At 38.1% G+C, this 25,482-nt stretch overlaps 1 protein-coding gene across 50 annotated transcripts in view; it reads right to left on the bottom strand.

The window, feature by feature from the left end:
- Window positions 1-25,482, bottom strand: part of LOC127857616 (structural maintenance of chromosomes flexible hinge domain-containing protein 1-like) — a 157,546-nt gene that overhangs the window by 131,365 nt on the left and 699 nt on the right. For all 50 annotated transcript variants that reach the window (XM_052394142.1, XM_052394147.1, XM_052394127.1 and 47 more), the window contains exons 2-13: window positions 25,279-25,357; window positions 24,490-24,648; window positions 23,611-23,693; window positions 21,834-21,955; window positions 20,229-20,361; window positions 17,090-17,209; window positions 15,068-15,231; window positions 14,250-14,349; window positions 11,412-11,616; window positions 6,626-6,746; window positions 3,383-3,442; window positions 1,886-2,009 (exon numbers count right to left, since the gene is read on the bottom strand). In XM_052394142.1, the coding sequence (XP_052250102.1) occupies window positions 1,886-2,009; window positions 3,383-3,442; window positions 6,626-6,746; window positions 11,412-11,616; window positions 14,250-14,349; window positions 15,068-15,231; window positions 17,090-17,209; window positions 20,229-20,361; window positions 21,834-21,955; window positions 23,611-23,693; window positions 24,490-24,648; window positions 25,279-25,357 (1,470 nt within the window). The remainder of the gene's footprint in view (window positions 1-1,885; window positions 2,010-3,382; window positions 3,443-6,625; window positions 6,747-11,411; window positions 11,617-14,249; window positions 14,350-15,067; window positions 15,232-17,089; window positions 17,210-20,228; window positions 20,362-21,833; window positions 21,956-23,610; window positions 23,694-24,489; window positions 24,649-25,278; window positions 25,358-25,482) is intronic.

A 25,482-nucleotide genomic window follows, 5' to 3' on the forward strand; every position in this document is an offset into this window, starting at 1 on the left:
CAGACTTTTTCTTGAGCTTTCTCAGAAATGTATTCATTAATATTGGAAAAGTGTTTCGCTATGAAGGTTCACTTTTCTTGCTACAACAAACACATGGGTGACCTTTTTTTAACCTTTCTCTGATTTTTTTTAAATGGGAAAATGTTTCTTGATTGATGCAACATTAAATTCATTTCCCTATGCAACTTGATGGCTTAAAAATAATTTTAAACAAGGGCTGTTTGTAAAACATGCGTGCCCCCCATACGGGCTGTCAGTTGTAGTGGCAGCCATTGAGTGAATACGTTTTTTGTCACTGTGACCTTGACCTTTGACCTAGTGACTTGAAAATCAATAGGGGTCATCTGCCAGTCATGATCAATGTACCTATGAAGTTTTATGATCCTAGGCGTAGGCATTCTTGAGTTATCATCCGGAAGCCATTTTACGGTTTCATGTCACTGTGACCTTGACCTTTGACCTAGTGACCTGGAAATCATTAGGGGTTATCTGCCAGTCATTTTCAATGTACCTATGAAGTTTCATGATCCTAGGTGTAAGCATTCTTGAGTTATCATCCTGAAACCATTTTACTGTTTTGTCTAACTGTGACCTTGACCTTTAACCTAGTGACCTGAAAATCTATAGGGGTCATCTGCCAGTCATGATCAATGTTCCTATGAAGTTTCATGATCCTAGGTGTAAGCATTCTTAAGTTATCGTCCGGACACCATTTCACTGTTTCGAGTCACTGTGACCTTGACCGTTGACCTAGTGACCTGAAAATCCACAGGGGTCATCTGCCAGTGATGATCAATGTACCTATGAAGTTTCATGATCCTAGGCGTAGGCATTCTTGAGTAATCAGGAAACCATTTTACTGTTTCGAGTCACTGTGGCCTTGACCTTTGACTTAGTGACTTGAAAATCAATAGGGGTCATCTGCCAGTCATGATAAATGTACCTATGAAGTTTCATGATCCTAGGCGTAAGCATTCTTGAGTTATCATCCGGAAACCATTTTACTATTTTGAGTCACTGTGACCTTGACCTTTGACCTAGTGACCTGAAAATCATTAGGGGTCATCTGCCAGTCGTGATCAATGTACCTATAAAGTTTCATGATCCTAGGCGTAAGCATTCTTGAGTTATCATACCGAAACCATTTTACTATTTCGAGTCACTGTGACCTTGACCTTTGACCTAGTGACCTGAAAATCAATAGGGGTCATCTGCCAGTCATGATCAATGTACCTATGAAGTTTCATGATCCTAGGCGTAAGCATTCTTGAGTTATCATCCGGAAACCATTTTACTGTTTCGAGTCACTGTGAACTTGACCTTTGACATAGTGACCTGAAAATCAATAGGGGTCATCTGCCAGTCATGATAAATGTACCTATGAAGTTTCATGATCCTAGGCGTAAGCATTTTTGAGTAATCATCCGGAAACCATTTAACTATTTTGAGTCACTGTGACCTTGACCTTTGACCTAGTGACCTGAAAATCCACAGGGGTCATCTGCCAGTGATGATCAATGTACCTATAAAGTTTCATGATCCTAAGCGTAAGCATTCTTGAGTCATCATACGGAAACCATTTCACTATTTCGAGTCACTGATACCTTGACCTTTGACCTAGTGACCTCAAAATCAATAGGGGTCATCTGCCAGTCATGATCAATGTACCTATGAAGTTTCATGATCCTAGGCCTAAGCATTCTTGAGTTATCATCCGGAAACCATCTGGTGGACAAACCGACCAACGGACAGACCGACTGGCATGTGCAAAACAATATACCCCCTCTTCTTCGAAGAGGGGCATAATAAAATTGACAACTTAAAAACACTTTTTCAATTTCCCAATTTCATTTTTTTGCACTAATTTTCCTCGCTACATATATACCTGCCCATTGACAATCCTGTTGAAGACGGCCAACTTGTCCCTCAGTTTCAACTCGAGATCTATGAAGGTGAGTTTGTTGGTGCTCACTTGAAAGTTGTCATCTGTCCACAGTACGCCAGACACTCTGCAACCAATATTGAGTATAGTAAGCTCTATGACCTACAAGGCATACGATTGACTCTGTGAGTAAACCCTTTACCACTTCAAAACGCACTTTGACGCATTTGTAGTTCCATAGAAAGTTAAATTTAAATGAATACCTTTCTTACTTAATTCAAGTTTTAAAGGCTTCATTTCCAACCCTTAGATACTGATTAGCAACAAATAGCATAAAACCTGAACAGACTGCGAGTTACTCACAGGCTGTTCTGGTTTTATGCTGTTTGCACAAAGCCATTGTGCCATTGCTCTGAGTGGGACAGGGTTAAGTATTGTCCCATATTCAGTGACGACTCTTTGTGCCAGGATAGGATTTTCGTTATAAAGAGACAAGAGAGAAAAAATTCATAAATTTTTAAAGAAAACAGTTGCCCCTGATAAGCCTGTGCAGACTACACAGACTATTTTCCCTAGAGCGCGCCTCATTCCAAGCCTTGTTCATCATGCATCATTTTGCACTGTTAATAGAGGGACATGCCAGACAGCCCAAAATTGTGGATGGACTTGAGTCAAAATCAATTATGCCATTGGGCTCAAAGTGAGTATCAACCAGTGTAAAATCTACTATTTGACTGTCATATTCACTCATTGACAAACATTGCCTAACTCTCGAAATGAGTTCTAAACCAGAGCATTTACACATTTTCGAATATGTTTCATATACTATGTTATTTTTTTTCAATGTTACTAATAGTAATTGATAACAAATAATTTTCTTGTTCTTCTTAAACTTGAAATAATTGTCAGTGTCATCATCAATGCAATAAAGGACTTCTGCTCAGTGAAACTTAAAGTGGTGACATATTACATAAATATTTTGAACACACATTTGAATTAAGTAGAAGCAGTCAATTTACAAGAAAGAAAATAGTGATCGGTCTGTATACTCTAGACAACATCTAAATGTATCATATTCTATGGATCTTAACTGGTCATATAGCTAAAGAAGGACAAATGCATGCGAGTCACAATATTTGATAATATATATAATCACTATGACATAATTAATAAACTGCTTATCATTGTTATTAATAAAGTCAAATGACAACACTTTACACAGTTTGCATAGACTAATCAGGGACGACACTTTCTGAGAAAACAGACTTCATTTAAACAAAAAGTCCATAAAAGAGGAAAGTGTCAGTGAAAGTGTGAGGACTGCACAAAGAGAAAAGTGTGAGTGAAAGTGTGAGGACTGCACACGCTTATCTGGGACACCATTTTACCCAAATGTATTCCTAGTTTCCCAGAACACGGCTTGACATGAACCATAGGAAATTATTTTTAACTGCTTATCATTGTTATCAATTAAGTAAAATGACAACACTTGAAATATACCTGTTGTAACATTCCGCTGGAACAGTTTTCACCTTTTTGGGTGGTTCACACCATTCAAAGCTGAAATATTGTACGTAAGTCTTCATAATGTATGATCATGATTATTTGTGGGAAATAAATTGACAAGTGTTCTGAGAAAACTGGGCTAAATGCATGTGCGCAGTGTCGTCCCAGATTAGCCTGTGCAATCCACACAGGCAAATCAGGGACGACACTTTCTCCTTTTATGACATTTTTTGTTTAAATGAAGTCTCTTCTTAACAAACATTCAATTAAGGCGGAAAGTGTTGTCCCTTATTAGCCTGTGCCGACTGCACAGGCTAATCTGGGACGACACTTGACACACATGCATTATGCCCAGTTTTCTCAGAACACAACTCAATTTTTGTTGATTTCATGGTTTGATTCATCCATGACATGATGCCAACAAACATAAATGATTTTACTCTCTTTAATGCATTAGATTTCATATAACGTTACACACAAATTAATTAAGACTGAAGTGGCGCGGCACAGTTATGAATCTTCATTATTACAAAATATCATACTAAACGGTTTATTGAAAACAAATGAAACTAGAGCTTTGTCACAGACGTGACGAATACCCCCACATTCCGCATTGACACAGAATACTTTGAATGTTGTTTTCACAAAAAACAACGGACACCATGCTTAATGTTTAAAACACACTAAGTGACCCCGTGACCTTGTTTTTGACCCAGCATGGCCCATGTTCGAACTTGACTTACACATCATCTAGATACAACTTCTGACCAAGTTTGGTGAAGTTCTGATGAAAACTACTTGAATTAGAGAGCGGACACCATGCTCAATGTTTAAAACACACTAAGTGACCCCGTAACCTGGTTTTTGACCCGGCATAGCCCATGTTCGAACTTGACCTACACATCATCTATATACAACTTCTGGCCAAGTTTGGTGAAGCTCCGATGAAAACTACTTGAATTAGAGAGCGGACACCATGCTCAATCTTTAAAACGCACTAAGTGACCCTGTGACCTCATTTTTGACCCGGCATGACCCATATTTGAACTTGACCTAGACATCATCTAGATACAACATCTGAATAAGTTTGGTGAAGATCGGATGAAAACAACTTGAATTAAAGAGCGGAGGTTTATTAGATGTCACTACATACCAAATTTGGTAGCCCTAGGCCCAATGGTTATGGACAAAAAGATTTTGTAGTTTTCACATAATAGGCCCCATATAAGCGTACGTTCAGTTTTGTGACCCCCCGGGCAGGGTCAAATTTAACCCAAGGAGCATAATTTGAACAAACTTGGTAGAGAACTATTAGATGTCACTACATACCAAATTTGGTAGCCCTATGCCTTATGGTTAAGGACAAGCAGATTTTTAAAGTTTTCACAAAATAGGCACTATATAAGCATATAATCGATTTTGTGGTCCCCATGGCAGGGTCAAATTTGACCCCTGGGGCATAATTTGAACAAACTAAGTAGAGGACTATACAATGTCACTACATACCAAATTGTGTAGCCCTAGGCCTAATGGTTATGGACAAGAATTTTTTTTTAAGTTTTCACAAAATAGGCCTTATATAAGCATATGTTCAAATTTGTGACCCCCCGGGCAGGGTCAAATTTGACCCCAGGGATAAAATTTGAACAAATTTTGTAAAGACTATAAGATGTCACTACATACCAAATTTGATAGCCCTAGATCCGATGGTTATGGGCAAAAAGATTTTTAAAGTTTTCACAAAATAGGCCTTATATAAGCATATGTTCAGTTTTGTGACCCCCCGGGGCAGGGTCAAATTTGACCCCAGGGGCATAATTTTAACAAACTTGGTAGAGAACTATAAGATGTCACTACATACCAAATTTGGTAGCCCTAGGCCCAATGTTTATGGACAAGAAGATTTTTAAAGTTTTCACAAAATAGGCTCCATATAAGCATATGTTCAATTTTGTGACCTTCGGGGCAGGGTCAAAGTTGACCCCAGGGGCATAATTTGAACAAACTTGGTAGAGGACTATAAGAAGTCACTACATACCAAATTTGGTAGCCCTAGGCCCAATGGTTATGGACAAAAAGATTTTTAAAGTTTTCACAAAATAAGCCCTTTATAAGCATATATTCAATTTTGTGACTCCCGGGGCAGTTTCAAATTTTACCCCAGGGGAATAATTTGAACAAACTAAGAAAAGAACTATTTCATGTCACTACATACCAAATTTGGTAGCCCTAGGCCCAATGTTTATGGACAAGAAGATTTTTAAAGTTTTCACAAAATAGGCTCCATATAAGCATATGTTCAATTTTGTGACCTTCGGGGCAGGGTCAAAGTTGACCCCAGGGGCATAATTTGAACAAACTTGGTAGAGGACTATAAGAAGTCACTACATACCAAATTTGGTAGCCCTAGGCCCAATGGTTATGGACAAAAAGATTTTTAAAGTTTTCACAAAATAAGCCCTTTATAAGCATATATTCAATTTTGTGACTCCCGGGGCAGTTTCAAATTTTACCCCAGGGGAATAATTTGAACAAACTAAGAAAAGAACTATTTCATGTCACTACATACCAAATTTGGTAGCCCTATGTCATACAGTTATGGACAAAAAGATTTTTTTAAAGTTTTCACAAAATAGGCCTTATATAAGCATATATTCAATTTTGTGACCCTCGGGGCAGTGTCAAACTTGACCCCAGGGGCATAATTTGAACACACTTGGTAGAGGACTATAAGATGTCACTCCATACCAAATTTGGTAGCCCTAGGAACAATGGATATGGACAAGAGAATTTGTAAAGTTTTCACAAAATAAGCACTTTATAAGCACATGTTCAATTTTGTGACCCCCGGGGCAGGGTCAAATTTGACCCCAGGGACATATTTTAAACTAATTTGGAAGAGGACTTTTAGATGTCTCTAAATACGAAATTTGATAACCCTAGGCCCAATGGTTGTTATGAAGGAAAAGATTTTGAAAGTTTTCACAAAATAGGCCTTATATAAGCAAATTTTCAATTTTGTGACCCCTGGGGCAGGGTCAAATTTGACCTTGAAAGAGGTTCACCCCAGGAACATTCCTGAGAATTTTCATCAGAATTGGACCAGTAGTTTAGGAGAAGAAAATGTTTAAAGGAAAAGTTAACGCACGGATGCACGCACGCACAACGGACACAGAACCATGACATAAGCCCCGCTGGCCTTTGGCAAGTGGAGCTAATAAGGATAAAACTAATCACCTGTCTATAAGAGTGTAAGGTATGAGACGTCCATTCCAGAAGCACTCAAAGATTGGCTTGCGTCCACGCGCAGGGACTTCGGACACTGCATAACCATGCTCGTCCTCGAAAGTCATTTCAACTGGAGAAAACACAATAACAACAGTGCCAGCCATTAGTACTTACAGAGCTACAGATAAGCTGCATATTTGCATAAATACGCAATAAAAAATAGGTGGATACGCAATTTTTTCAAAATCTGTGCGTACCCGTACGCAAAACAAATCGCGCATACCCAATTCGAGCCGCCTTCTATGCGTAATGAAAAATTCCGTTTTGTTTTGGCTGTTTTGACTCGATTCTTAATCGACAAGCGCTTGTTTTATCTGGTAACATAATTACCAATCGTTTAGATGATAACACATGAGAGTCAAACAAAATGGCGTCTCGAGGCAGACAAAAAGTTCTGCAAAAAATACAAAAAAACATATAGATTTCTTTGTCGTGGTAAATAAATCTAAATCTAAAACAATTGCAAAGGGCATAGTTAATGACACTATCGATATGTATTATTTTTTTGGCAATGCAACCGGACTCTGATGGCTGTCAGAAAATAAAACAAGAGGGCCATGATGGCCCTGAATCGCTCACCTGACTCATTAAGATCAGATGAAAACTATGACCTCTATTGTCTACACAATGTTTTTCTATGATTTGACCTAGTGACCTAGTTCCTGACTCTAGATGACCCAAATACAATCCCAATCCAGATTTCATCAAGATAAACATTCTGACCACAGTTCATAAATATTGGATGAAAACTGTGACCTCTATTGTCAACACAAGGTTTTTCTATTTATTTGACCTAGATTTTTACCCCAGATGACCCAAATACAATCCCACCCAGATTTCATCAAGAATTCTGACCAAATTTCATAAAGGTTGGATGAAAACTGTGATCTCTAATGTCTACACAAGGTTTTTCTATTATTTGACCTAGTGACCTAGTTTTTGACCCCAGATGACCCAAATAAAATCCCAACCCAGATTTCATCAAGATAAACATTCTGACCAAATTTCATAAAGATTGGATGAAAACTGTGACCTCTATTGTCTACAGAAGGTTGTTCTATTATTTGACCTAGTGACCTTGTTTTTGACCCCAGATGACCCAAATACAATCCCAAACCGGATTTCATCAAGATAAACATTTTGACCAAATTTCATCAAGATTGGATGCAAACTGTGACCTCTACTGTCTACACAAACAAATTGTTGACGGACGGACGCACGGACAAACGCAGGCACGCACAACCGACGCTGGACATCACACGATCACATAAGCTCACCGTGTCACTTCATGACAGGTGACCTAAAAATATGTGTCGGAGATAAACATGAACAGTTGTGGTTAAAATCCCATAGAAACAAGGGCTGTTTGTAAAAACATGCATGCCCCCCTATATGGGCTATAAGTTGTAGTAGCAGCCATTGTGTGAATACGTTTTTGTCACTGTGAATGGTGGTGGTGGTGGTGGTGGTGGTGGGTGTGGTGTGTAGTAGTAGTAGTAGTGTAGTATAAGTAGTATAGACAAGTGGTAGTAGTAGTAGTAGTAGTAATCGTTAGTGTCGTAGTAGTAGTCGTCGTAGCGTATCGTCAGCGTAGTCTCGCGTCGTAGTGGTCGTAGTGGTCGTCGTCGCAGTCGTCGTCGTATCTCGTCGTAGTCGTCGTCCGTCGTTCGTCGTAGTATGTCGTCGTCGTCGTCGTCGTAGTCTAGTCGTCTCTGTAGTCGTCGTCGTAGTCGTCGTGGTCCCCTCGTGTCGTACGTGGCGCGTCGTAGAAAGTCGTATTAGACGTGGTGGTGGTGGTGGGGTGGTGGTGGTGGTGTTGGTAGTATTCGTACTAGTAGTAGTAGTACTAGTAGTAGTAGTAGAAGTAGTCGTAGTAGTAGTAGTAGTAGTAGTAGTAGTAGTAGTAGTAGTAGTAGTAGTTGTCGTAGTAGTGGTAGTAGTAGTAGTAGTAGTAGTAGTAGTAGTAGTAGTAGTAGTAGTAGTAGTAGTGGTCGTAGTAGTAGTCGTAGTCGTCGTAGTAGTAGTAGTCGTCCTAGTAGTAGTCGTCGTAGTCGTCGTCGTCGTAGTCGTCGTCGTCGTAGCCGTAGTCGTCGTAGCCGTAGTCGTAGTAGTCGTGTCGTCGTCGCCGTCGTCGTCGTCGTCGTCGTCGTAGTCGTCGTCGTCGTCGTCGTGGTCGTCGTCGTCGTCGTCGTCGTCGTCGTCGTCGTCGTCGTCGTAGTCGTAGTAGTGGTAAAAGTCGTAGTAGTAGTGGCCGTAGTAGTAGAAGTCGTAATAGTAGACGTGGTGGTGGTGGTGGTGGTGGTGGTGGTGGTGGTGGTAGTAGTAGTAATAGTAGTAGTATCGTCTCGTTTAGTCGTAGCGTCGATCTAGTAGTAGTAGTAGTAGTTAGTAGTAGTAGTGTTGTAGTAGTAGTGTTCGTAGTTAGTAGTAGAAAGTAGTAGTAGTAGTAGTAGTTAGACGTAGTAGTAGTGTTAGTAGTAGTAGTAGTAGTAGGTAGTAGTTTGTTAGTAGTAGCAGTAGGCAGAAGCAGTAGCAGCATTACAAGACCAATACTTAAGAATGATCAAATGGGAAAGGTAACCTAGCACTGGCAGTAAATATGGGGCTCATTTACAGGTCAGATTTGGAATCTCTGCTGTAAAATGAGATTTTGAATGAATTAAAGGGAGGCAAATCTGTAATAAAAAGAACATGCATAAACCGTAGTTGTTTCCCTTGTTTGAACCATGCTCATTCCTTACAAGTTTGGAAAGAATTGGATGAAAAATTTGGACTTCATTGCATAAACACCATTTTCTCAATTCAAGGGGAGGTAATTCTGTACTTCATAGACCAATAATGCTCATTTTTTGTAGGGTTCGTGTCCTCATTGATATAAAGACACTGTGCAAATTTGGAAAGGATCGGACAAAAAATGTGGAAGATATTTGAAAGTTTTCACAAAATAGGCAAAAACGAATAAACATGCAAAGTTCAACTTTTTCAGGGGAGCCCTCAAAGGTCATCCCTGTGAAATTTTTTGAAAATCTGATGAGCGGTTTCTGACAAGAAGATTTTTTAAGGTTTTTACCATATATGGTCATGGCGGCCATCTTGGTTATGCGATCAAATTTTTTTTAACAATTCTTTTGTCCCATGACCTAGGGATGCTCCACATGAAATTTAGTTGAAATTGGCTAAATGGTTTAGTAGAAGAAGATGTTTACAAATTGTTTACAGACAGACGGACGGACGGACGGACGCTGAGTGATCACAATAGCTCACCTCGAGCTATCGCTCAGGTGAGCTAAAAATTGAGTTGAAACCCGTGTTACTATTATTATATTTAATTTTGGTTTTGGGCATTTTCGGTCAAAATACACTATATTATACTATCCAAACATCATTCCAGCCCCCTTTGATGGGGTGTGTTGTGTTTCCAAAACGAAAGTACTGGCCCATATTGGAACAAAAACAAGTAGAATGAGTGAATAGAGAAATTCCCTTGGCTTCAGATTGTTGAATCTGGTAGCAGAAAGATGGAACAACCTATACTGCAATTGAAAACATAACAGTGACTTTATGTAGGTACGGTTTTGAGATGCTCAATTCATGTTTATTTGCAATTACCCAATTCACTTGTTTGTTTTGGTACAAATACCCAATTATTTTTTTTATATGAGCGGGTATCATACTTTTGGATACCCAATCACATTTCCATTACCCAATTCATTCGTATTTTGAAGGGTATTACCCGATTCATTCTTATTTTGAAGGGTATTACCCAATTCATTCTTATTTTGAAGGGTATTACCCAATTCATTCTTATTTTGAAGGGTATTACCCAATTCATTCTTATTTTGAAGGGTATTACCCAATTCATTCTTATTTTGAAGGGTATTACCCAATTACCCCTAAAAGCTTATCTGTAGCCCTGAGTACTTATCATGAAGTTTGTTTCAGATATGAGCCGAGATAGCAAGCCATAATTGAATATTGTTTCCAATACGAGCAAGATGCTGGGAAAACTTGGCTTACATGTGTATGCATATGCTTAAAGTGTCATCCCATCTAAGCCTGTGCAGCCTGTGCAGTCTCAGCAGGGACAACACTTTCCACACTTACGTAACTTTTCATTTGAAGGAAATTTCTTCTGAACAAAAATCAACTTTTGGCGGAAAGTGTCGTCCCTGTTAAGCTCGTGCAGACTTCACAGGCTAATCTGAGATGACACTTTTCACACATGCATTAAGCCCAGTTTTCAGTTAAAAATGCTGAAAATGGATCTCATTTATTTTACAATTTTCCCCAAGTTTTAATGACAATTGTCCCTTTTTACTAAAAAATCACATTACATTTGTAATTTTACATGTAATCGTACGTTTGATAAGCTATGAGAACATACACAGCTTCGATTTGTGTTCTTATTTTTTTCTCACCCTTTTCCCCATAAGAAGCAAAGCAAAAATGGCATTTTCAAACAGCATAAAACCAGAACAGCCTGCGAGTAACTCGCAGTCTGTTCAGGTTTTATGCTGTTTGCTGCTTATCAGTATCTAAGGGTTGGAAATGAAGTGTTTAAAAATTGAATCTAGTAAGAAAGGTTTTCGATTAAATATAACTTTCTAAGAGACAACAAACATGTCAAAATACGTATCTAAGTGGTTAATTAATCATGTCCTTTTTAGTTCATAAACTCATTTAATTCTGATTGTTATTCAAGACGTAACTTATTCTATTATTCTATCATACATACCTTTCTCGTTGTAATCAAAGGGGTAAGTCTCCCTGTCGTACATGAAGGGGTGATATCGCAGTACCCCCTCCACCTTGGTCCCCTCTATGATGGCAGTAAACTCAAACGTGCTGGCTGCCCCCCGCACAAACAGGCTCTGCATGTCGTCCTCTATGTCCCTCAGGCTGATCTGTTTTAAAATCTGCTGTTTCTGGTTCATTTTGATCTGTAATGATGATTAACCACTATATAACCCTATACCACTTAGATACATATTTTGACGCATTTGTAGTCTCTTAGAAAGTTACATTTACAGTCGAAAACCCGATGGCTCGAACTCGCTTAGCTCGAATTTCCAGTTGGCTTAAACTAGCATCAAAGCACCGATTTTGTATGCCTATATATTCATATAACATTTTAACGGATGGCTCGAACTCGCTTGGCTCGAATTATCTGATGGCTCGAACTGTTTTCACAGTCCTGGCTACAGTTTTCACACAATTTTTTGTTCGGATGGCTCGAGCTCGCTTTGGGTCCCAAAAAAGTGTTATTCGATTAGGACCGCTTGATTAAAGGAAAGCACAAATTGATTTAATACCGGTCGCATAAACTGTTTATCGATTATAACCGCTTGATTAAAGGCACGCAATTATTGATTTAACACCTGTTTGCTAACATATCATTGACTCAATCGTTAATTGATTCGAGTAAAAGATGACGTTTTGTATAGGAGCTGGCGTTCTTGTAGATGCTTTATCATAATGGCTTCAACAGCTAAATGAACAGAACAAAAATCGCTAAAAAGCTTCGTTTCTCGGCGACAGAGCTCTACGGACCGCAACACAGACGGACATGTCATTTTTCAAAAAAATATAAATAAATAATGGAATGTAGTGCTGACTCGTATGTAAATAATGAGTATTTAGTGCTTATGCATGTTTTGTTCTTTAGCGCTCTGTGTTACCTTAAAATGTGCTACACTAAAACGTGCTAATATTTACTAAATGCTATTTGTTAATTGCATTTGATACTGTTTTAAAATATACATAAATTAAAGTATTAAGTATAAATTTGTTTTATATGAACTTATAAATTCAAAAGCAGTAAGTAGTGCGAAGTAGTACGGAGTTTAAGCAATATGTGTACTCTTCAACTGGAGGTGAAAATGTACTGCAGCCTTGTTCGTAAACAAAAGTTTATAAGAAATCGAATGGCTCGAATTCCAGATGGCTCGAACTATTGTTGCCTGTCCCAACGAGTTCGAGCCATCGGGTTTCAACTGTAATTAAATATCTTTCTTACTATATTCAAGTTTTAAAGGCTTCATTTCCAACACTTAGTTATTGAAGAGCAGCAAACTGCATAAAACCTGAACAGACTGCAAGTTACTCGCAGGCTGTTCTGGTTGTATGCTGGTTGTAAAAGCAATTGTCACTTTGCTTCTTATGGGGGAAAGGGTTGATATAACACTAGGTGAACGCATACAGGGATTGAATCTGGGTCTTCTGCTAGTTCTGTGGACGCTATAACCATATCTCTCACATTTTATTCAGTGTGTAATTTTGAACTTTTTGTTGGCTAACACAGGGACTAGAGAAACAAAATTGCTTTTCCAATTTCACCAACCTGGTCATTGTACAACAACAAATGTACAAATTAGTTATCTTTAGCCAAAAAGGATTTTGAGATGCTTTTGAAATTGATTTTGAAGAACGCATACAATGACTAAACTGGGGATTTAGAACTTTGATAATGTGTATACGATGTTATTTGAAGCGTTTTTTCCCTTGTTTTTTTTTCAACCGTTGGAATTCAAAAATGGTTTCACAGTCAGTAATTCCATAGTTAATAGTTCTATAATATGGTTGTTTGTATCATATGGCAAAAATACCATAGTAATTTAGGAAATTTATCTAAATGTATAAAACTGAAATTTAGCAGTCCACACAGGCTAATATAGGACAAAACTACACAAATATTTAGCCATGTTTTCTCAAAAAGAGGCTCTAAGACCAGGGTCCGACATTAACTTTTTTTACAGCAAGACCATCGGACCAGCTCCTCTTAAAATGTACTAGCCTGAATCTGATGTCTACTAGACCATAAATGACACAGCAAATAAACCCAATTGGATCATGTTACTGTTTTATCAGGATTTATCAGTAAATAATCAGTGAACACCAGAAAGTTATTTTGATGCATAAAGTAAAACAATAAAATAAAACAATTTTTTTGCTATTCTTCGTCAAATTCAAGCCATGGGAACTGACTCGATTTTCCATAGGATAAATTTTACGTTTTCGTTTTTTTTTATTTACGTTTCCTGTCAGTTTTACAGTCAAAATCTCCTTTATTCAACTGAGTTGTCAGATGAACATCCGAACTTGAACAAGGCCATTCTTTAAATAGCATTATCTTGTCTGCTACTCAAAAATGTTTACATTGACGATACCATTTTTTTTTATAGAAGTCGTAATAACATGCTGTAAAGTTTCATGACACTGCAGAATAGTATTAATATTCATGACAACTTGACCAATGGAAACAATTAATTCCTGCGGGAAGCTCTACTTCACATCTAAAAATAGCGATGAATCATGTGAATGCTCCGCGTTTATTTATATATGCTAATTTTAATCTGATGTAAATAACGGATACGAGAGTAATTTTACACATTAAGGAAAAAGGTTTTCACAGCAGTTAGTTATATGAATCAATATAGATTCTTTTATGTACGACCAGTCAGACAAGCTAGCCCACAGTTTTACTAGCCCGACCACCGATCTTACTAGACAATGTCTGTCAGACGTGCCGAAGTGTTGAATCCTGGTCTCAGACTGACTCTCCTGATCTCCTCACCTGTATATCAATGTTCTGGAAGGGAGACGGTGCCCTCGCTGTACTCTCTCCATTGTCCACATTGCCATTGGGCCCATGAAGGTAGTAGTGGTAAATATGTCTGAAACACATACATAGAACATATATAAGAGGATATTTGTTATTGTAGTGGTCTATATGTCTGAAACACAGCAATAACACGTAATTGAGCCTTGTTCAAGAAGACTGGGGTTAATTCAAGTGCATAAAGTCTTCCCCCAGTGCAAATTACAAGTTGCATAAAGTTATGAACATTTTGCTTTCCAATCTGATAAGAGGTTATATGAATACACACAGCAGAATACCACATAAAACTTATGTACATGAATTTCGACCAGTTTTTCTAAACAAGACCCTTTTTGTCTCAGATGACAGATGCAACACTAATTGCATTTGTGCCCAGCTGCAGTGCATTGATTGTCAGCTGAAAGGGGTTCACTGCATGATTTTCAAAGCAGGGTGTCAGAGCACAAAAGTATTATATTTGTAAAGTGTCGTCCCTGATTAGCCTGCAGACTGCACAGGCTAATCTGGAACGACACTTTACGTACATTCATTAAGCCTAGGCTTTAACTCTTTCAGTGCTGGAACTGAATTTTGAAGGCCTTTGCAAACAGTTTGGATCCAGATGAAACGCCACAGAACATGGCGTCACATCAGGATAAAAACTGTTTGCTATTCTGATAGTATTCTTTGAAAAACATCAAAGAAAATGCTAATTTTAGAAATTCAGCATATGACATTTTAGCAGACGACAAATTTTCCAGCATGCAAAGGGTTGAAGGACACAGAAAGCCTACGCTAGTTGTCGAGGCCACTCTTTGATCTTCTCCCGCAGGTATGTCGCGTGCTCCCTGCCTATGCCCTGTACGACCACCACCGTGAAGTGTTCCCAGCTCGACTCCTCCTGTATCAGGCTGCGTAGGGTCTCGTCCTCCTCCGGGACGTGAGTGGCATCTCCAGGCTAAAAATAGACACAGGGACATGAGTGGCATCTCCAGGCTAAAAATAGACACAGTGACATGAGTGGCATCTCCAGGCTAATAATAGACACAGGGACATGAGTGGCATCTCCAAGCTAAAAAAAAACAGAGACATGAGGGGCATTTCCAGGCTATAAATAGACACAGGGACATGAATGGCATTTCCAGGCTAAAAATAGACACAGGGACAGGAGTGGCATTTCCAGGCTAAAAATAGACACAGAGACATGAGTGGCATCTCCAGGCTAGATAGAGAGGATGCCTGTTGTTGTTGTTTTTTGTACTGATCAGATATCATGAGCATTGTTATGGGAAAACGGGGCTTTATTCACTTGTGTTAGTTGTCGTCCCAGATCTGGGACAACACTTTCCACTTTTATTTAATTTATTTATTGCACAACGGAAGTCTCTTCTTAGCAAGAATCCTGTTCATTCTAAACTAATTAATCAGGAATCTGTTTGTATGTTTTTTTTATAGCATATATCATCTTGCTCTAGCCAGCACATACATGTATGTCCCTGGAAACTGACTTGAGAGCGTTTCATATAAGCCTTAGGCTTTCTATGCAATCTAGCTAAAATAAATAGGCTTCAACTAACTCTACACATCCTGATATGATGATTTCATATTGGACACAATCAAGATATTGATAAACTTCGCAAAAAAATAAGTTTAAGGTTCACACTAGAAAGTACTTTTTACTTTAAATTTTGTCTGGATGTGATATAAATGGGTTTTTTCGCCAATGCACACCTTTGCATAACTCTAGATACAGACATAGAGCAGACAACTGAAATACCACCATTTCCAAGAATTAGGACCTATGATAATAAAATCATCAAACCTTTTTGTTTCGGATACAGCCACTGTATTCTTCTGATAATGTTTCTGTTTTGGATACAAGTAACAGCCACTGTATATTTCTGATGATGATAACTAACAAACCTTTCTGTTGCATACAAAGCCACTGTGCATTTCTGATAATCATATTAAACCTTTATCCCTAAGATATGCAAATTGACGAATTTTAGTCTGTTGGAAAATCAAATTAGATTAAAAACTTTAATACATGCAAGTTTTTAAGATTTCATTTCTAACCCTAACAAGGGACAAAATTGTCACAAAACCAGGTTTTCATTGTGAAAAAAAATCTGATAAAGGGAGAAAACTCAAACTGAACTTTTGAAATGAACAAACAAAATTAACCCCCTTTGTAATTTTTTTTTTTTTAATCTATTTTTAGTCGTGGCGACCTTGACATTGGAGATATTGACGTGATTCTTTCGTGCGACACACCGTCCCACGATGGTGAACAAATGTGCCAAATGATTTTAAAATCTCACAATGAATGACATAGTTATGGCCAGGACAAGCTCATTTAAGGCCATTTTTGACCTTTGAACTCAAAGTGTGACCTTGACCTTGGAGATATCGACGTAATTATTTCGCGCGACACACCGTCCAATGATGGTGAACAAATGTGCCAAATGATTTTAAAATCTGACAATGAACGACATAGTTATGGCCCGGACAAGCTTGTTCCGCCAGCCAGCCAGCCAGCCCGCCAGCCAGCCAGCCCGCCCGCATTCGCCAATCTAATAACCAGTTTTTTCCTTCGGAAAACCTGGTTAAAAAAATACATTTTCAACAGCAACATGAGTGACATTACTGGCTAGAAGACGAGCAGACCAATCTTTTTTGGTGCATTTGTACATTATAATGAAACTTAGAAATGTTTGATTTTGCCAATAAACACCTTTGCATAATTCTAAATAAAGGCCTACTGCATACAACTAATATACCACCATTTCAAAGAATAAGAACAAATGAGAACAAACCTTTCTGTTTCGTATAAAGCCACTGTATATTTCTTCATGATTTTTCTCTTTCTGTTCAAATTCTGTCTTGGAGATTGTCAATTCATGGACGTCTTTAGAACCTACTGGCCTTGATATCATCTGCCAAACAAGAGAAGTGTTTGTCAGAAACACAATGCCCCCTATTCTGCCACTTTGAAGCCATATATTTGACCTTTGACCTCTAAGGATGACCTTCACCTTTCACCACTCAAAAATTTCAGCTCCGTGAGATACACATGTGTGCCAAATATCAAGTTTCAAAAGTTATGATCAAGGTCAAAGTTTTGGGACACACAATTAATGAATGAATGAATAACTGACAGACAGACAGGCCAAAAACAATATATATATACCCTCGATCATACAATCAGGGGGCATAAAAAAACACAATTTATCATTGTTTTTACTGTAAAAAATATCAAAGTTTAAACTATAACAGATCAGCAGAGCAGCTAACGGATTATTTCAGCCTTGTTGCAGGAAAACAGGGCTTATTGCATGTGCGAAAAGTATCGCCCCAGATAAGCCTCAACAGTCTGCACAGGCTTATCTAGGGCGACACTTTCCCTTTACCTTAAATAGATTTTTGTTTTAAAGAGACTGCCTTCAATCAAAAATTCCATAAAAGCCGAAAGTGTGGCCCTGATAAGCCTGTGTGGACTTGAACTTCTTATCTAAGACAACACTTTAAGCACATGCATTAAGCCCAGGTTTCCCAGATCGCAGTACTTTCCCCCTTTGAGGATGGGTCGAAAAGCCCGCATTTTGAGTGAAAATGATGTCATTTCTGATATTTCAGTTTAATGGTGTCAATACGTGTTGTCAATAAAGGGGTATTTTCAAAATTCCTGAGTTAAGATCTGTTATTGGCGAACACTGCACAGTTTGAAGGGGAAGACTCCCAATTAAACAAGCAAATTCATTGAATTGATATCCCCCGCCAATATGCTTCTGGACACAAAAGTGTTATATTTGACTCTCAAAAAAGCATTTTTTGAAGATACAAAGGGCCATAACTCTGTTATTATCAAATGGTGTACAATGACATTTGGCGTGCACCATCCTCTTATCCATATATATACTCATACCAAGTTTCAATGAAATTCGCCACAGCACTTCCAAGATATGGCAACGGGCGGACGGAAAGACGGACGGACAACGCCAAAACAATATCCCTCCGCCTATGGCGGGGGATAATAAGGAAACAAGATGATGCATTTGATAAAGTGAGATGCCCTCATTGGAAGCTTTTCATTATTGATCTATTGGTTCATTTAAATAAGTCTTCATCCAATATTAGGTCTTGTAATGTCAAGGTCAAAATGAGGCCAGGTGATGAGAGAGTAATTAGTTTTGAAAGGCCGTATCAAATATTTTAAGTCAGCAGAAATTATGTTATGCAAACTATACATTGGGGTTAACCAATAATTTTAATCTTCTAAATAAGTCCAAAAGTAAGTCTATCTCAGGTCAAAATGTTGAATGTATTTATATATATCTCACCTCCAACAAGAATGACCTAATCCGATTGGCTAAGAGCGGTCACGTGCCTATGGAGTATTTTCCATACACCCCGAGTAATTTCCATACTACCCGAGTAATCGAGTAGTCTGTTGAGAGATAATCGTTACACCGTTAGTAACTGACGGTGTATGGAATATACACCCTCAGTAATTTAATACCATACTCGAGCTTCGCTCTCGTATGATATGAAATTACTGAGGGTGTATATCCCATACACTGTCAGTTACTAACGGTGTAACTAATAATAACAGCCATGCTAGTATCAGAGCTTTGTAGCAAGCAGTTTTGATGACAATGTGTCGTTTTGGGCTGACAGATTTTGACCTCATGAAGTCCAAAAGTAGGTCAAGTTTAAAATTAGGTCAGGTGATGTGGGCATGTTAATTGGTGTTCAAAAACATTATCCATGCATCCTTCCTCGAAAGCCATGTAGGAAGCATTATTGATAAATATTGAAGGACATGATTGTGGAATACATGTTGCCATCAGAGTGTTTACAAAGCAACATATGAGAGGGATAGAACTGAGAGAATGCCCGTTTGCCAGAGCAAGTAGATTCAGCAACATATGAGAGGGATAGAACTGAGAGAATGCCCGCTTGCCAGAGCAATTAGATTCAGCAACATATGAGAGGGATAGAACTAAGAGAATGCCCGTTTGCCAGAGCAAGTAGATTCAGCAACATATGAGAGGGATAGAACTAAGAGAATGCCCGTTTGCCAGAGCAAGTAGATTCAGCAACATATGAGAGAGATAGAACTGAGAGAATGCCCGTTTGTCAGAGCAAGTAGATTCAGCAACATATGAGAGGGATAGAACTGAGAGAATGCCCGTTTGTCAGAGCAAGTAGATTCAGCAACATATGAGAGGGATAGAACTGAGAGAATGCCCGTTTGCCAGTGCAAGTAGATTCAGCAACATATGAGAGGGATAGAACTGAGAGAATGCCCGTTTGCCAGAGCAAGTAGATTTAGCAACATATGAGAGGGATAGAACTGAGAGAATGCCCGTTTGCCAGAGCAAGTAGATTCAGGCCTTTGTAGCTCAATTGCAAAAGTTGGTAGTCAAACTGGCAAACTAGTTTTTTTAGAAAAGCTTGAAAAATTGTCCCACATTTTATAACTATTTACAGAACAAAGATTCAGGCTCATTAAAGGTATTGAGTCATGTGCAGGGTAATGAAGCAATTTTTAAATAATAATGATTTGCACTTGGTCTAGGATCTGTATTCTTTTGGCAGGGCAACCAAAGTACTCAACATAGATGCCAAACCTGGCAATCTTTCATTAAAAAATAAACTTGGTTGTTGGCTACTAAGTCTTTGCCTAGGCAACCAAAGAACTAAACATAGTTGCCTGTCTGGGCAGCCTCCCGTATATACATAGTTTGATATGTGAAACTAAGTATATGTTAGACTAAGTAAACCATACATCTCTATACTATTGTGGCATTTCAAATGAAGGAAATTGCAATAGTTTGATAAGTTTAACTTTGACAAAGTAAACCAAGCATTTCCTAACCCTTGTAGCATTTCAAATGAAGAAGACAGTTTGATAAGTCTAACTCTGACGTAGTAAACTAAACAACTGCATACCCTTGTGGCATCGCCGATGAAGAAGACGGCCTGTTTTCCGCCCACACCAAAGTATGAGATATCACTGTTGAGAGACTTGGGCATGTTGTGGTCCACAAACGACTCCTCTTCCTCAACAGTTTCATCCAGGTTTCTAAATTAACAGAAATGAACCATGCTCTGGGATAATGAGGTTATTTAATGTGCCTAAAGTGTGGTCCCAGATTAGCCTGTGCAGTCCTCACAGGCTAATCAGGGACAACTCTTTCTGTTTTTGTGGTATTTTTTTGTTTAAAGGAAGTCTCTTCTTAGTGAAAATCCAGTCTAGGCAGAAAGTGTAAACCTGAAAAGCCCGTGCAGACTTCACAGGCTAATCTGGGACTTTACTTTATGCACATGCATATAGCCCTGTTTACCCAGAGAATGACTCAAATATTCTTTTTATGCAAGTTTCCTATGAATGTGCGGTCAAATCACTCAAATATGCAGACATGTAGTAAGTATTAAATAATTACATTTATATATCTCAATTTTATAACAAGGGCTGTTTGTAAAACATGCATGCCCCCCATATGGGCTGTCCGTTGTAGTGGCAGCCATTGTGTGAATACGATTTTTGTCACTGTGACCTTGACCTTTGACCTAGTGACCTGAAAATCAATAGGGGTCATCTGCGGGTCACGATCAATGTACCTATGAAGTGTCATGATCCTAGGCAAAAGCGTTCTTGAGTTATCATCCGAAAATCATTTTACTATTTCGGGTCACCGTGATTTGACCTTTGACCTTGTGACCTCAAAATCAATAGGGGTCATTTGAAAGTCATGATCAATCTACCTATGAAGTTTCATGATCCTAGGCGTATGCGTTCTTGAGTTATCATCCGAAAACCATTTTACTATTTCGGGTCACCGTGACCTTGACCTTTGACCTAGTGACCTCAAAATCAATAGGGGTCATCTGCGAGTCATGATCAATCTACCCATGAAGTTTCATGATCCTAGGCGTATGCGTTCTTGAGTTATCATCCGGAAACATCAATGTACCTATGAAGTGTCATGAGCCTAGGCAAAAGCGTTCTTGAGTTATCATCCGAAAATCATTTTACTATTTCGGGTCACCGTGACCTTGACCTTTGACCTTGTGACCTCAAAATCAATAGGGGTCATCTGCAAGTCATGATCAATCTACCTATGAAGTTTCATGATCCTAGGCGTATGCGTTCTTGAGTTATCATCCGAAAACTATTGTACTATTTCGGGTCACTGTGACCTTGACCTTTGACCTAGTGACCTCAAAATCAATAGGGGTCATCTGCAAGTCATGATCAATCTACCCATGAAGTTTCATGATCCTAGGCGTATGCATTCTTGAGTTATCATTCAAAAACCATTTTACTATTTCTGGTCACCGTGACCTTGACCTTTGACCTAGTGACCTCAAAATCAATAGGGGTCATCTGCGAGTCATGATCAATGTACCTATGAAGTTTCATGATCCTAGGCCCAAGCGTTCTTGAGTTATCGTCTGACAACCACCTGGTGGACGGACCGACCGACCGACATGAGCAAAGCAATATACCCCCTCTTCGATAAGCACATGAATGTATTTCTGAGGGTAACTTACACTTTGGACCGTTTGTCTTTCCTGATGAACTTGGAGAGACGGTATATGGCCCAGTTGTTAAGCTGCCTTGAGGTCATTCCCTTTCCGTTGTCAATGACATACACAGTGGACTCATCTAAATGCTAGTAACAGAGGGATCAAATGAGTCGCGTTCTGAGAAAACTGGGCTTAATGCATATGCGTAAATTGTCTTTCCAGATTAGCCTGTGCAGTTTGCACAGGCTAATCAGGGACGACACTTTCCGCCTTAACTGGATTTTCGTTTAGAAGAGACTTCCTTTAAACGAAAAATACCATAAAAGTATAAAGTGTCGTCCCTGATTAGCCTGTGCGGACTGCACAGGCTAATCTGGGATGACACTTTACGCATATGCTTTAGCCCAGTTTTTTCAGAACGCAACTAATATATTTGGGTCATTGATTTTTCTTTTTGGTTCTTGAGCAACTAGATTATATACCTGAATAAGTAAATATATTTGCCATTCCGTCTCATAGGATTGATGATTGATGACCAAATTAATAATTTATAACCCCTTGTAGTAAAAAAAAAGCAATTTAACATGACATGGTGAAATAATAGAGCCTTTCAAAGATTTACCTATAAACCAGTGTTTTTGTTTCCACCATTTTGGGAATGGCCCTTTTGCATGGTGAAAATTTGCGTCAGTTTGGGATATTAGTATTGTTCATTTTTTGCAAACTAATAATATAAATTGAGAATAAAAGTTATATTAATATTATATTCACTAAGGTTTTACTTATATAGCTGGATTTGAGAATAATTAAATGTTGAGACTTATTGAAACAAAAATCATTATTTTTTAAGTCTTCAATAAGAAATTTTCAGGCCCCATTTGGGAAAAATTTATACTTTTTTCCATTGGGAATGGATCCCCCTACAGGACCCAAATTAATTTGAACGAAGAAAAACACTGTAAATTAAACTTGTTATGCCGTCAATGCTTCTGACAGTCATCACAAAAAGGCTTACAGGTCATTATTTCCACATTACACATGAGTGCAAGACCAGCCGGACAAGCAAACTGTTTTTGGCAAAATTTGACCTATATGTGTGAACTTGACCTTTGAGGAAATGAGATGGGTTATTCATGCAAACGCAGTACCCTAATGGTAATGACTGTAAAATTGCTTGAAGAATTACTTAGTTACAGCCCCGACAAGCTGTTTCATGGCCAATTTAACCTCTTACCTTTAAGTCTAAGCTTGACCTTAAAGGCATACAAAGAGGTTTTACTCACAAAGAGACCTCTCCTGTTGGTGGTCATTATGGGGTTATTTATTTCAAAATAACATATGAATAACAAGTTACAATCTGGACAAGTTGATTTATGACCAAATTTTACCTTTTAACCTTAAGTGTGACCTTGACTTTGGGGTTCGGGAGACAAGTGAAACACTCAATTCCTTGTCTTACCATGGATAGCATTTGTGCAAAATTATTTAAAAATCCATTAATATATGGCAATGCTATGGCTAAGAAACGAATTTTCAAGCAATGGACCAATTTGAACTTTGACCATTGTTCCACAGAAAATGTCATGTTATGATGGTTTCAAAAATCTTTTGATGGTTCACATGTTGGGGCCAAGTATTTTCAAAATCCAGCTTTTCAGTAAAATTCAAACAATCAAAGGCATAAACAAACCAATCTTGTTTCAATCAAAGGTTATATAAACAAACAAATTTATCTATATCAAACAATGGCAAAATAAATCAATTAATCTTCTTTCATTCTATGAAAGGTTATATAACCAACCATTCTGATTTCAATTGTTCTAGACCCTTGGTTGTTCCTTGTAGCTGCCAGGGAGTTGTCAATTAGCTCAGCAAATGCAAAGGCTGAAGAGTAGAAAACATTAACATGTACAGATTGGCCATATTACATTTTGAATCAAAACTTAAAATCATTAAAACTAAAAATACAATATAGTCTATGGATCAATTACACTGTGAAGCAATAGTATTAAGTTATATTTAAAAAGCGTCTTTATTATATACTTGAATACATGCATGAGCGCTATACAAATAACATTGGTGGGCGTAGATATTAATGTCCGTTACTAGTAAATTATGTGCCAACTAAAAATGGGCTATGCCATGTGTGGCGAAACTAGCTTTAGACCAGCCTGCAAAATTGCAAAGACTGCTTATGAGATACGCTGACAGGTCCTGAGGGTTATTTACATTCAAATTTTGAGGCCAGTATTAGGCCCCATTCCAAATGGAAAAAAGTATAAATTTTCCCAAATGGGACCTAAAAATTCACTATTGAAGGCATCCCTAACAAACAAACCAAATTTTTTTTTGTAGATCTCGACAATAAATTCATCTCGTATCAAGCTCTTTAAGTTAGCTCTTTAAGTTGAACCTTAGTCAATATAATATTGAAAACATGTTTATCCTCAATTTTCAAGCATTTGTTAGCAAACAACAACACTATTTTCCCAATTTTAGTCAAAACGCAGCATTTTTTAACAATTGAAAGGGATCTGGCCCCATTCCCAAAATTGTTTAAAAAAAACCCACAGCTTGCTTAAAAGTAATGGTCTAATTAGCCTACAAGTTAGTTCCAGACCAGACCACAACAGATGAAGACTGGACTGGAGCTATGCTTGTGGCGGGTGACAACACATACGTAGTGGATTCTGTCCTTCCGATGCATAGTACTCGTACATCCCTCCTTTGACAATGGTGTCATAGTGCGGCAGATAGTTGACTCTCTCCTGGGCGGGAGCACACAGCTCTTGGTCCAACGACTTAAGAAGGTATAGAGTTTCACCAGCATCGATGGAACCTTTTAAAGCATGATGAAAACTGTTAATTGTACATGTATTGAGAAACTTCTTGAGTAAGACATAAGTCATGTAATCATTCTAAAAAATAAATCATAGCCATCTACTAAATTAAAAAAATTATTTCACTGTTATTTCTTTTTTCATTAATCAGCATGCAGGGTAAGTTCAGTTTATCCAAACTCCGAAGCATAACATAATTTGAAAAACACGTGCCAGACTTTACACTTTTTAACACCTAAGTCATACAAATATGGATAGACAAATACATAAAGAAGTAGCTAGGCAGTGTCATTGTTTACATTTACAATTGAAATGCATACATTGTTTGTTTTTTAATTGCCAACTTTTTTATTTTACTTTGTTTTCAGATTTTTTTGTCATTGCCAATCCAGCGATCTATAGACAATTTTTTTATTTCCAGAGTCGAGATTTCCTTGCATTGGCCATAAGGTGAAGTGTTAATTTTGCAGACTGGAGGACTAAATTGTTCTTTTATTTTGTTTTTTCATTCGACCTACAATCTAGTTCCCAGTAACCCAGTTTCAGACTTATTCGAAATATATAAAAAATTGCAGTTGCAATATATAGCAATTGTTATTTAAAGCAATAAATGTCAACACATTACTTACTCCAGGATTCATTGTCCTTAATTTCTTCTCTGTTTGTTGTTGCAATCACAAATTTATCATTTTTCTTGAGACCAAAAACCTGAAAAAATCCTTTCAATAAGCAACATTCACCATAAAATGCATAATAATTTGTATTGCATTCACTCAGGGCTTGACACTATCTTCTACAGTGTTTACAGGGAACCCTGCCTATTAAAATTAGAG

Source organism: Dreissena polymorpha, chromosome 14, assembly GCF_020536995.1.
Source record: "Dreissena polymorpha isolate Duluth1 chromosome 14, UMN_Dpol_1.0, whole genome shotgun sequence".
Lineage (NCBI taxonomy): Eukaryota > Metazoa > Mollusca > Bivalvia > Myida > Dreissenidae > Dreissena > Dreissena polymorpha.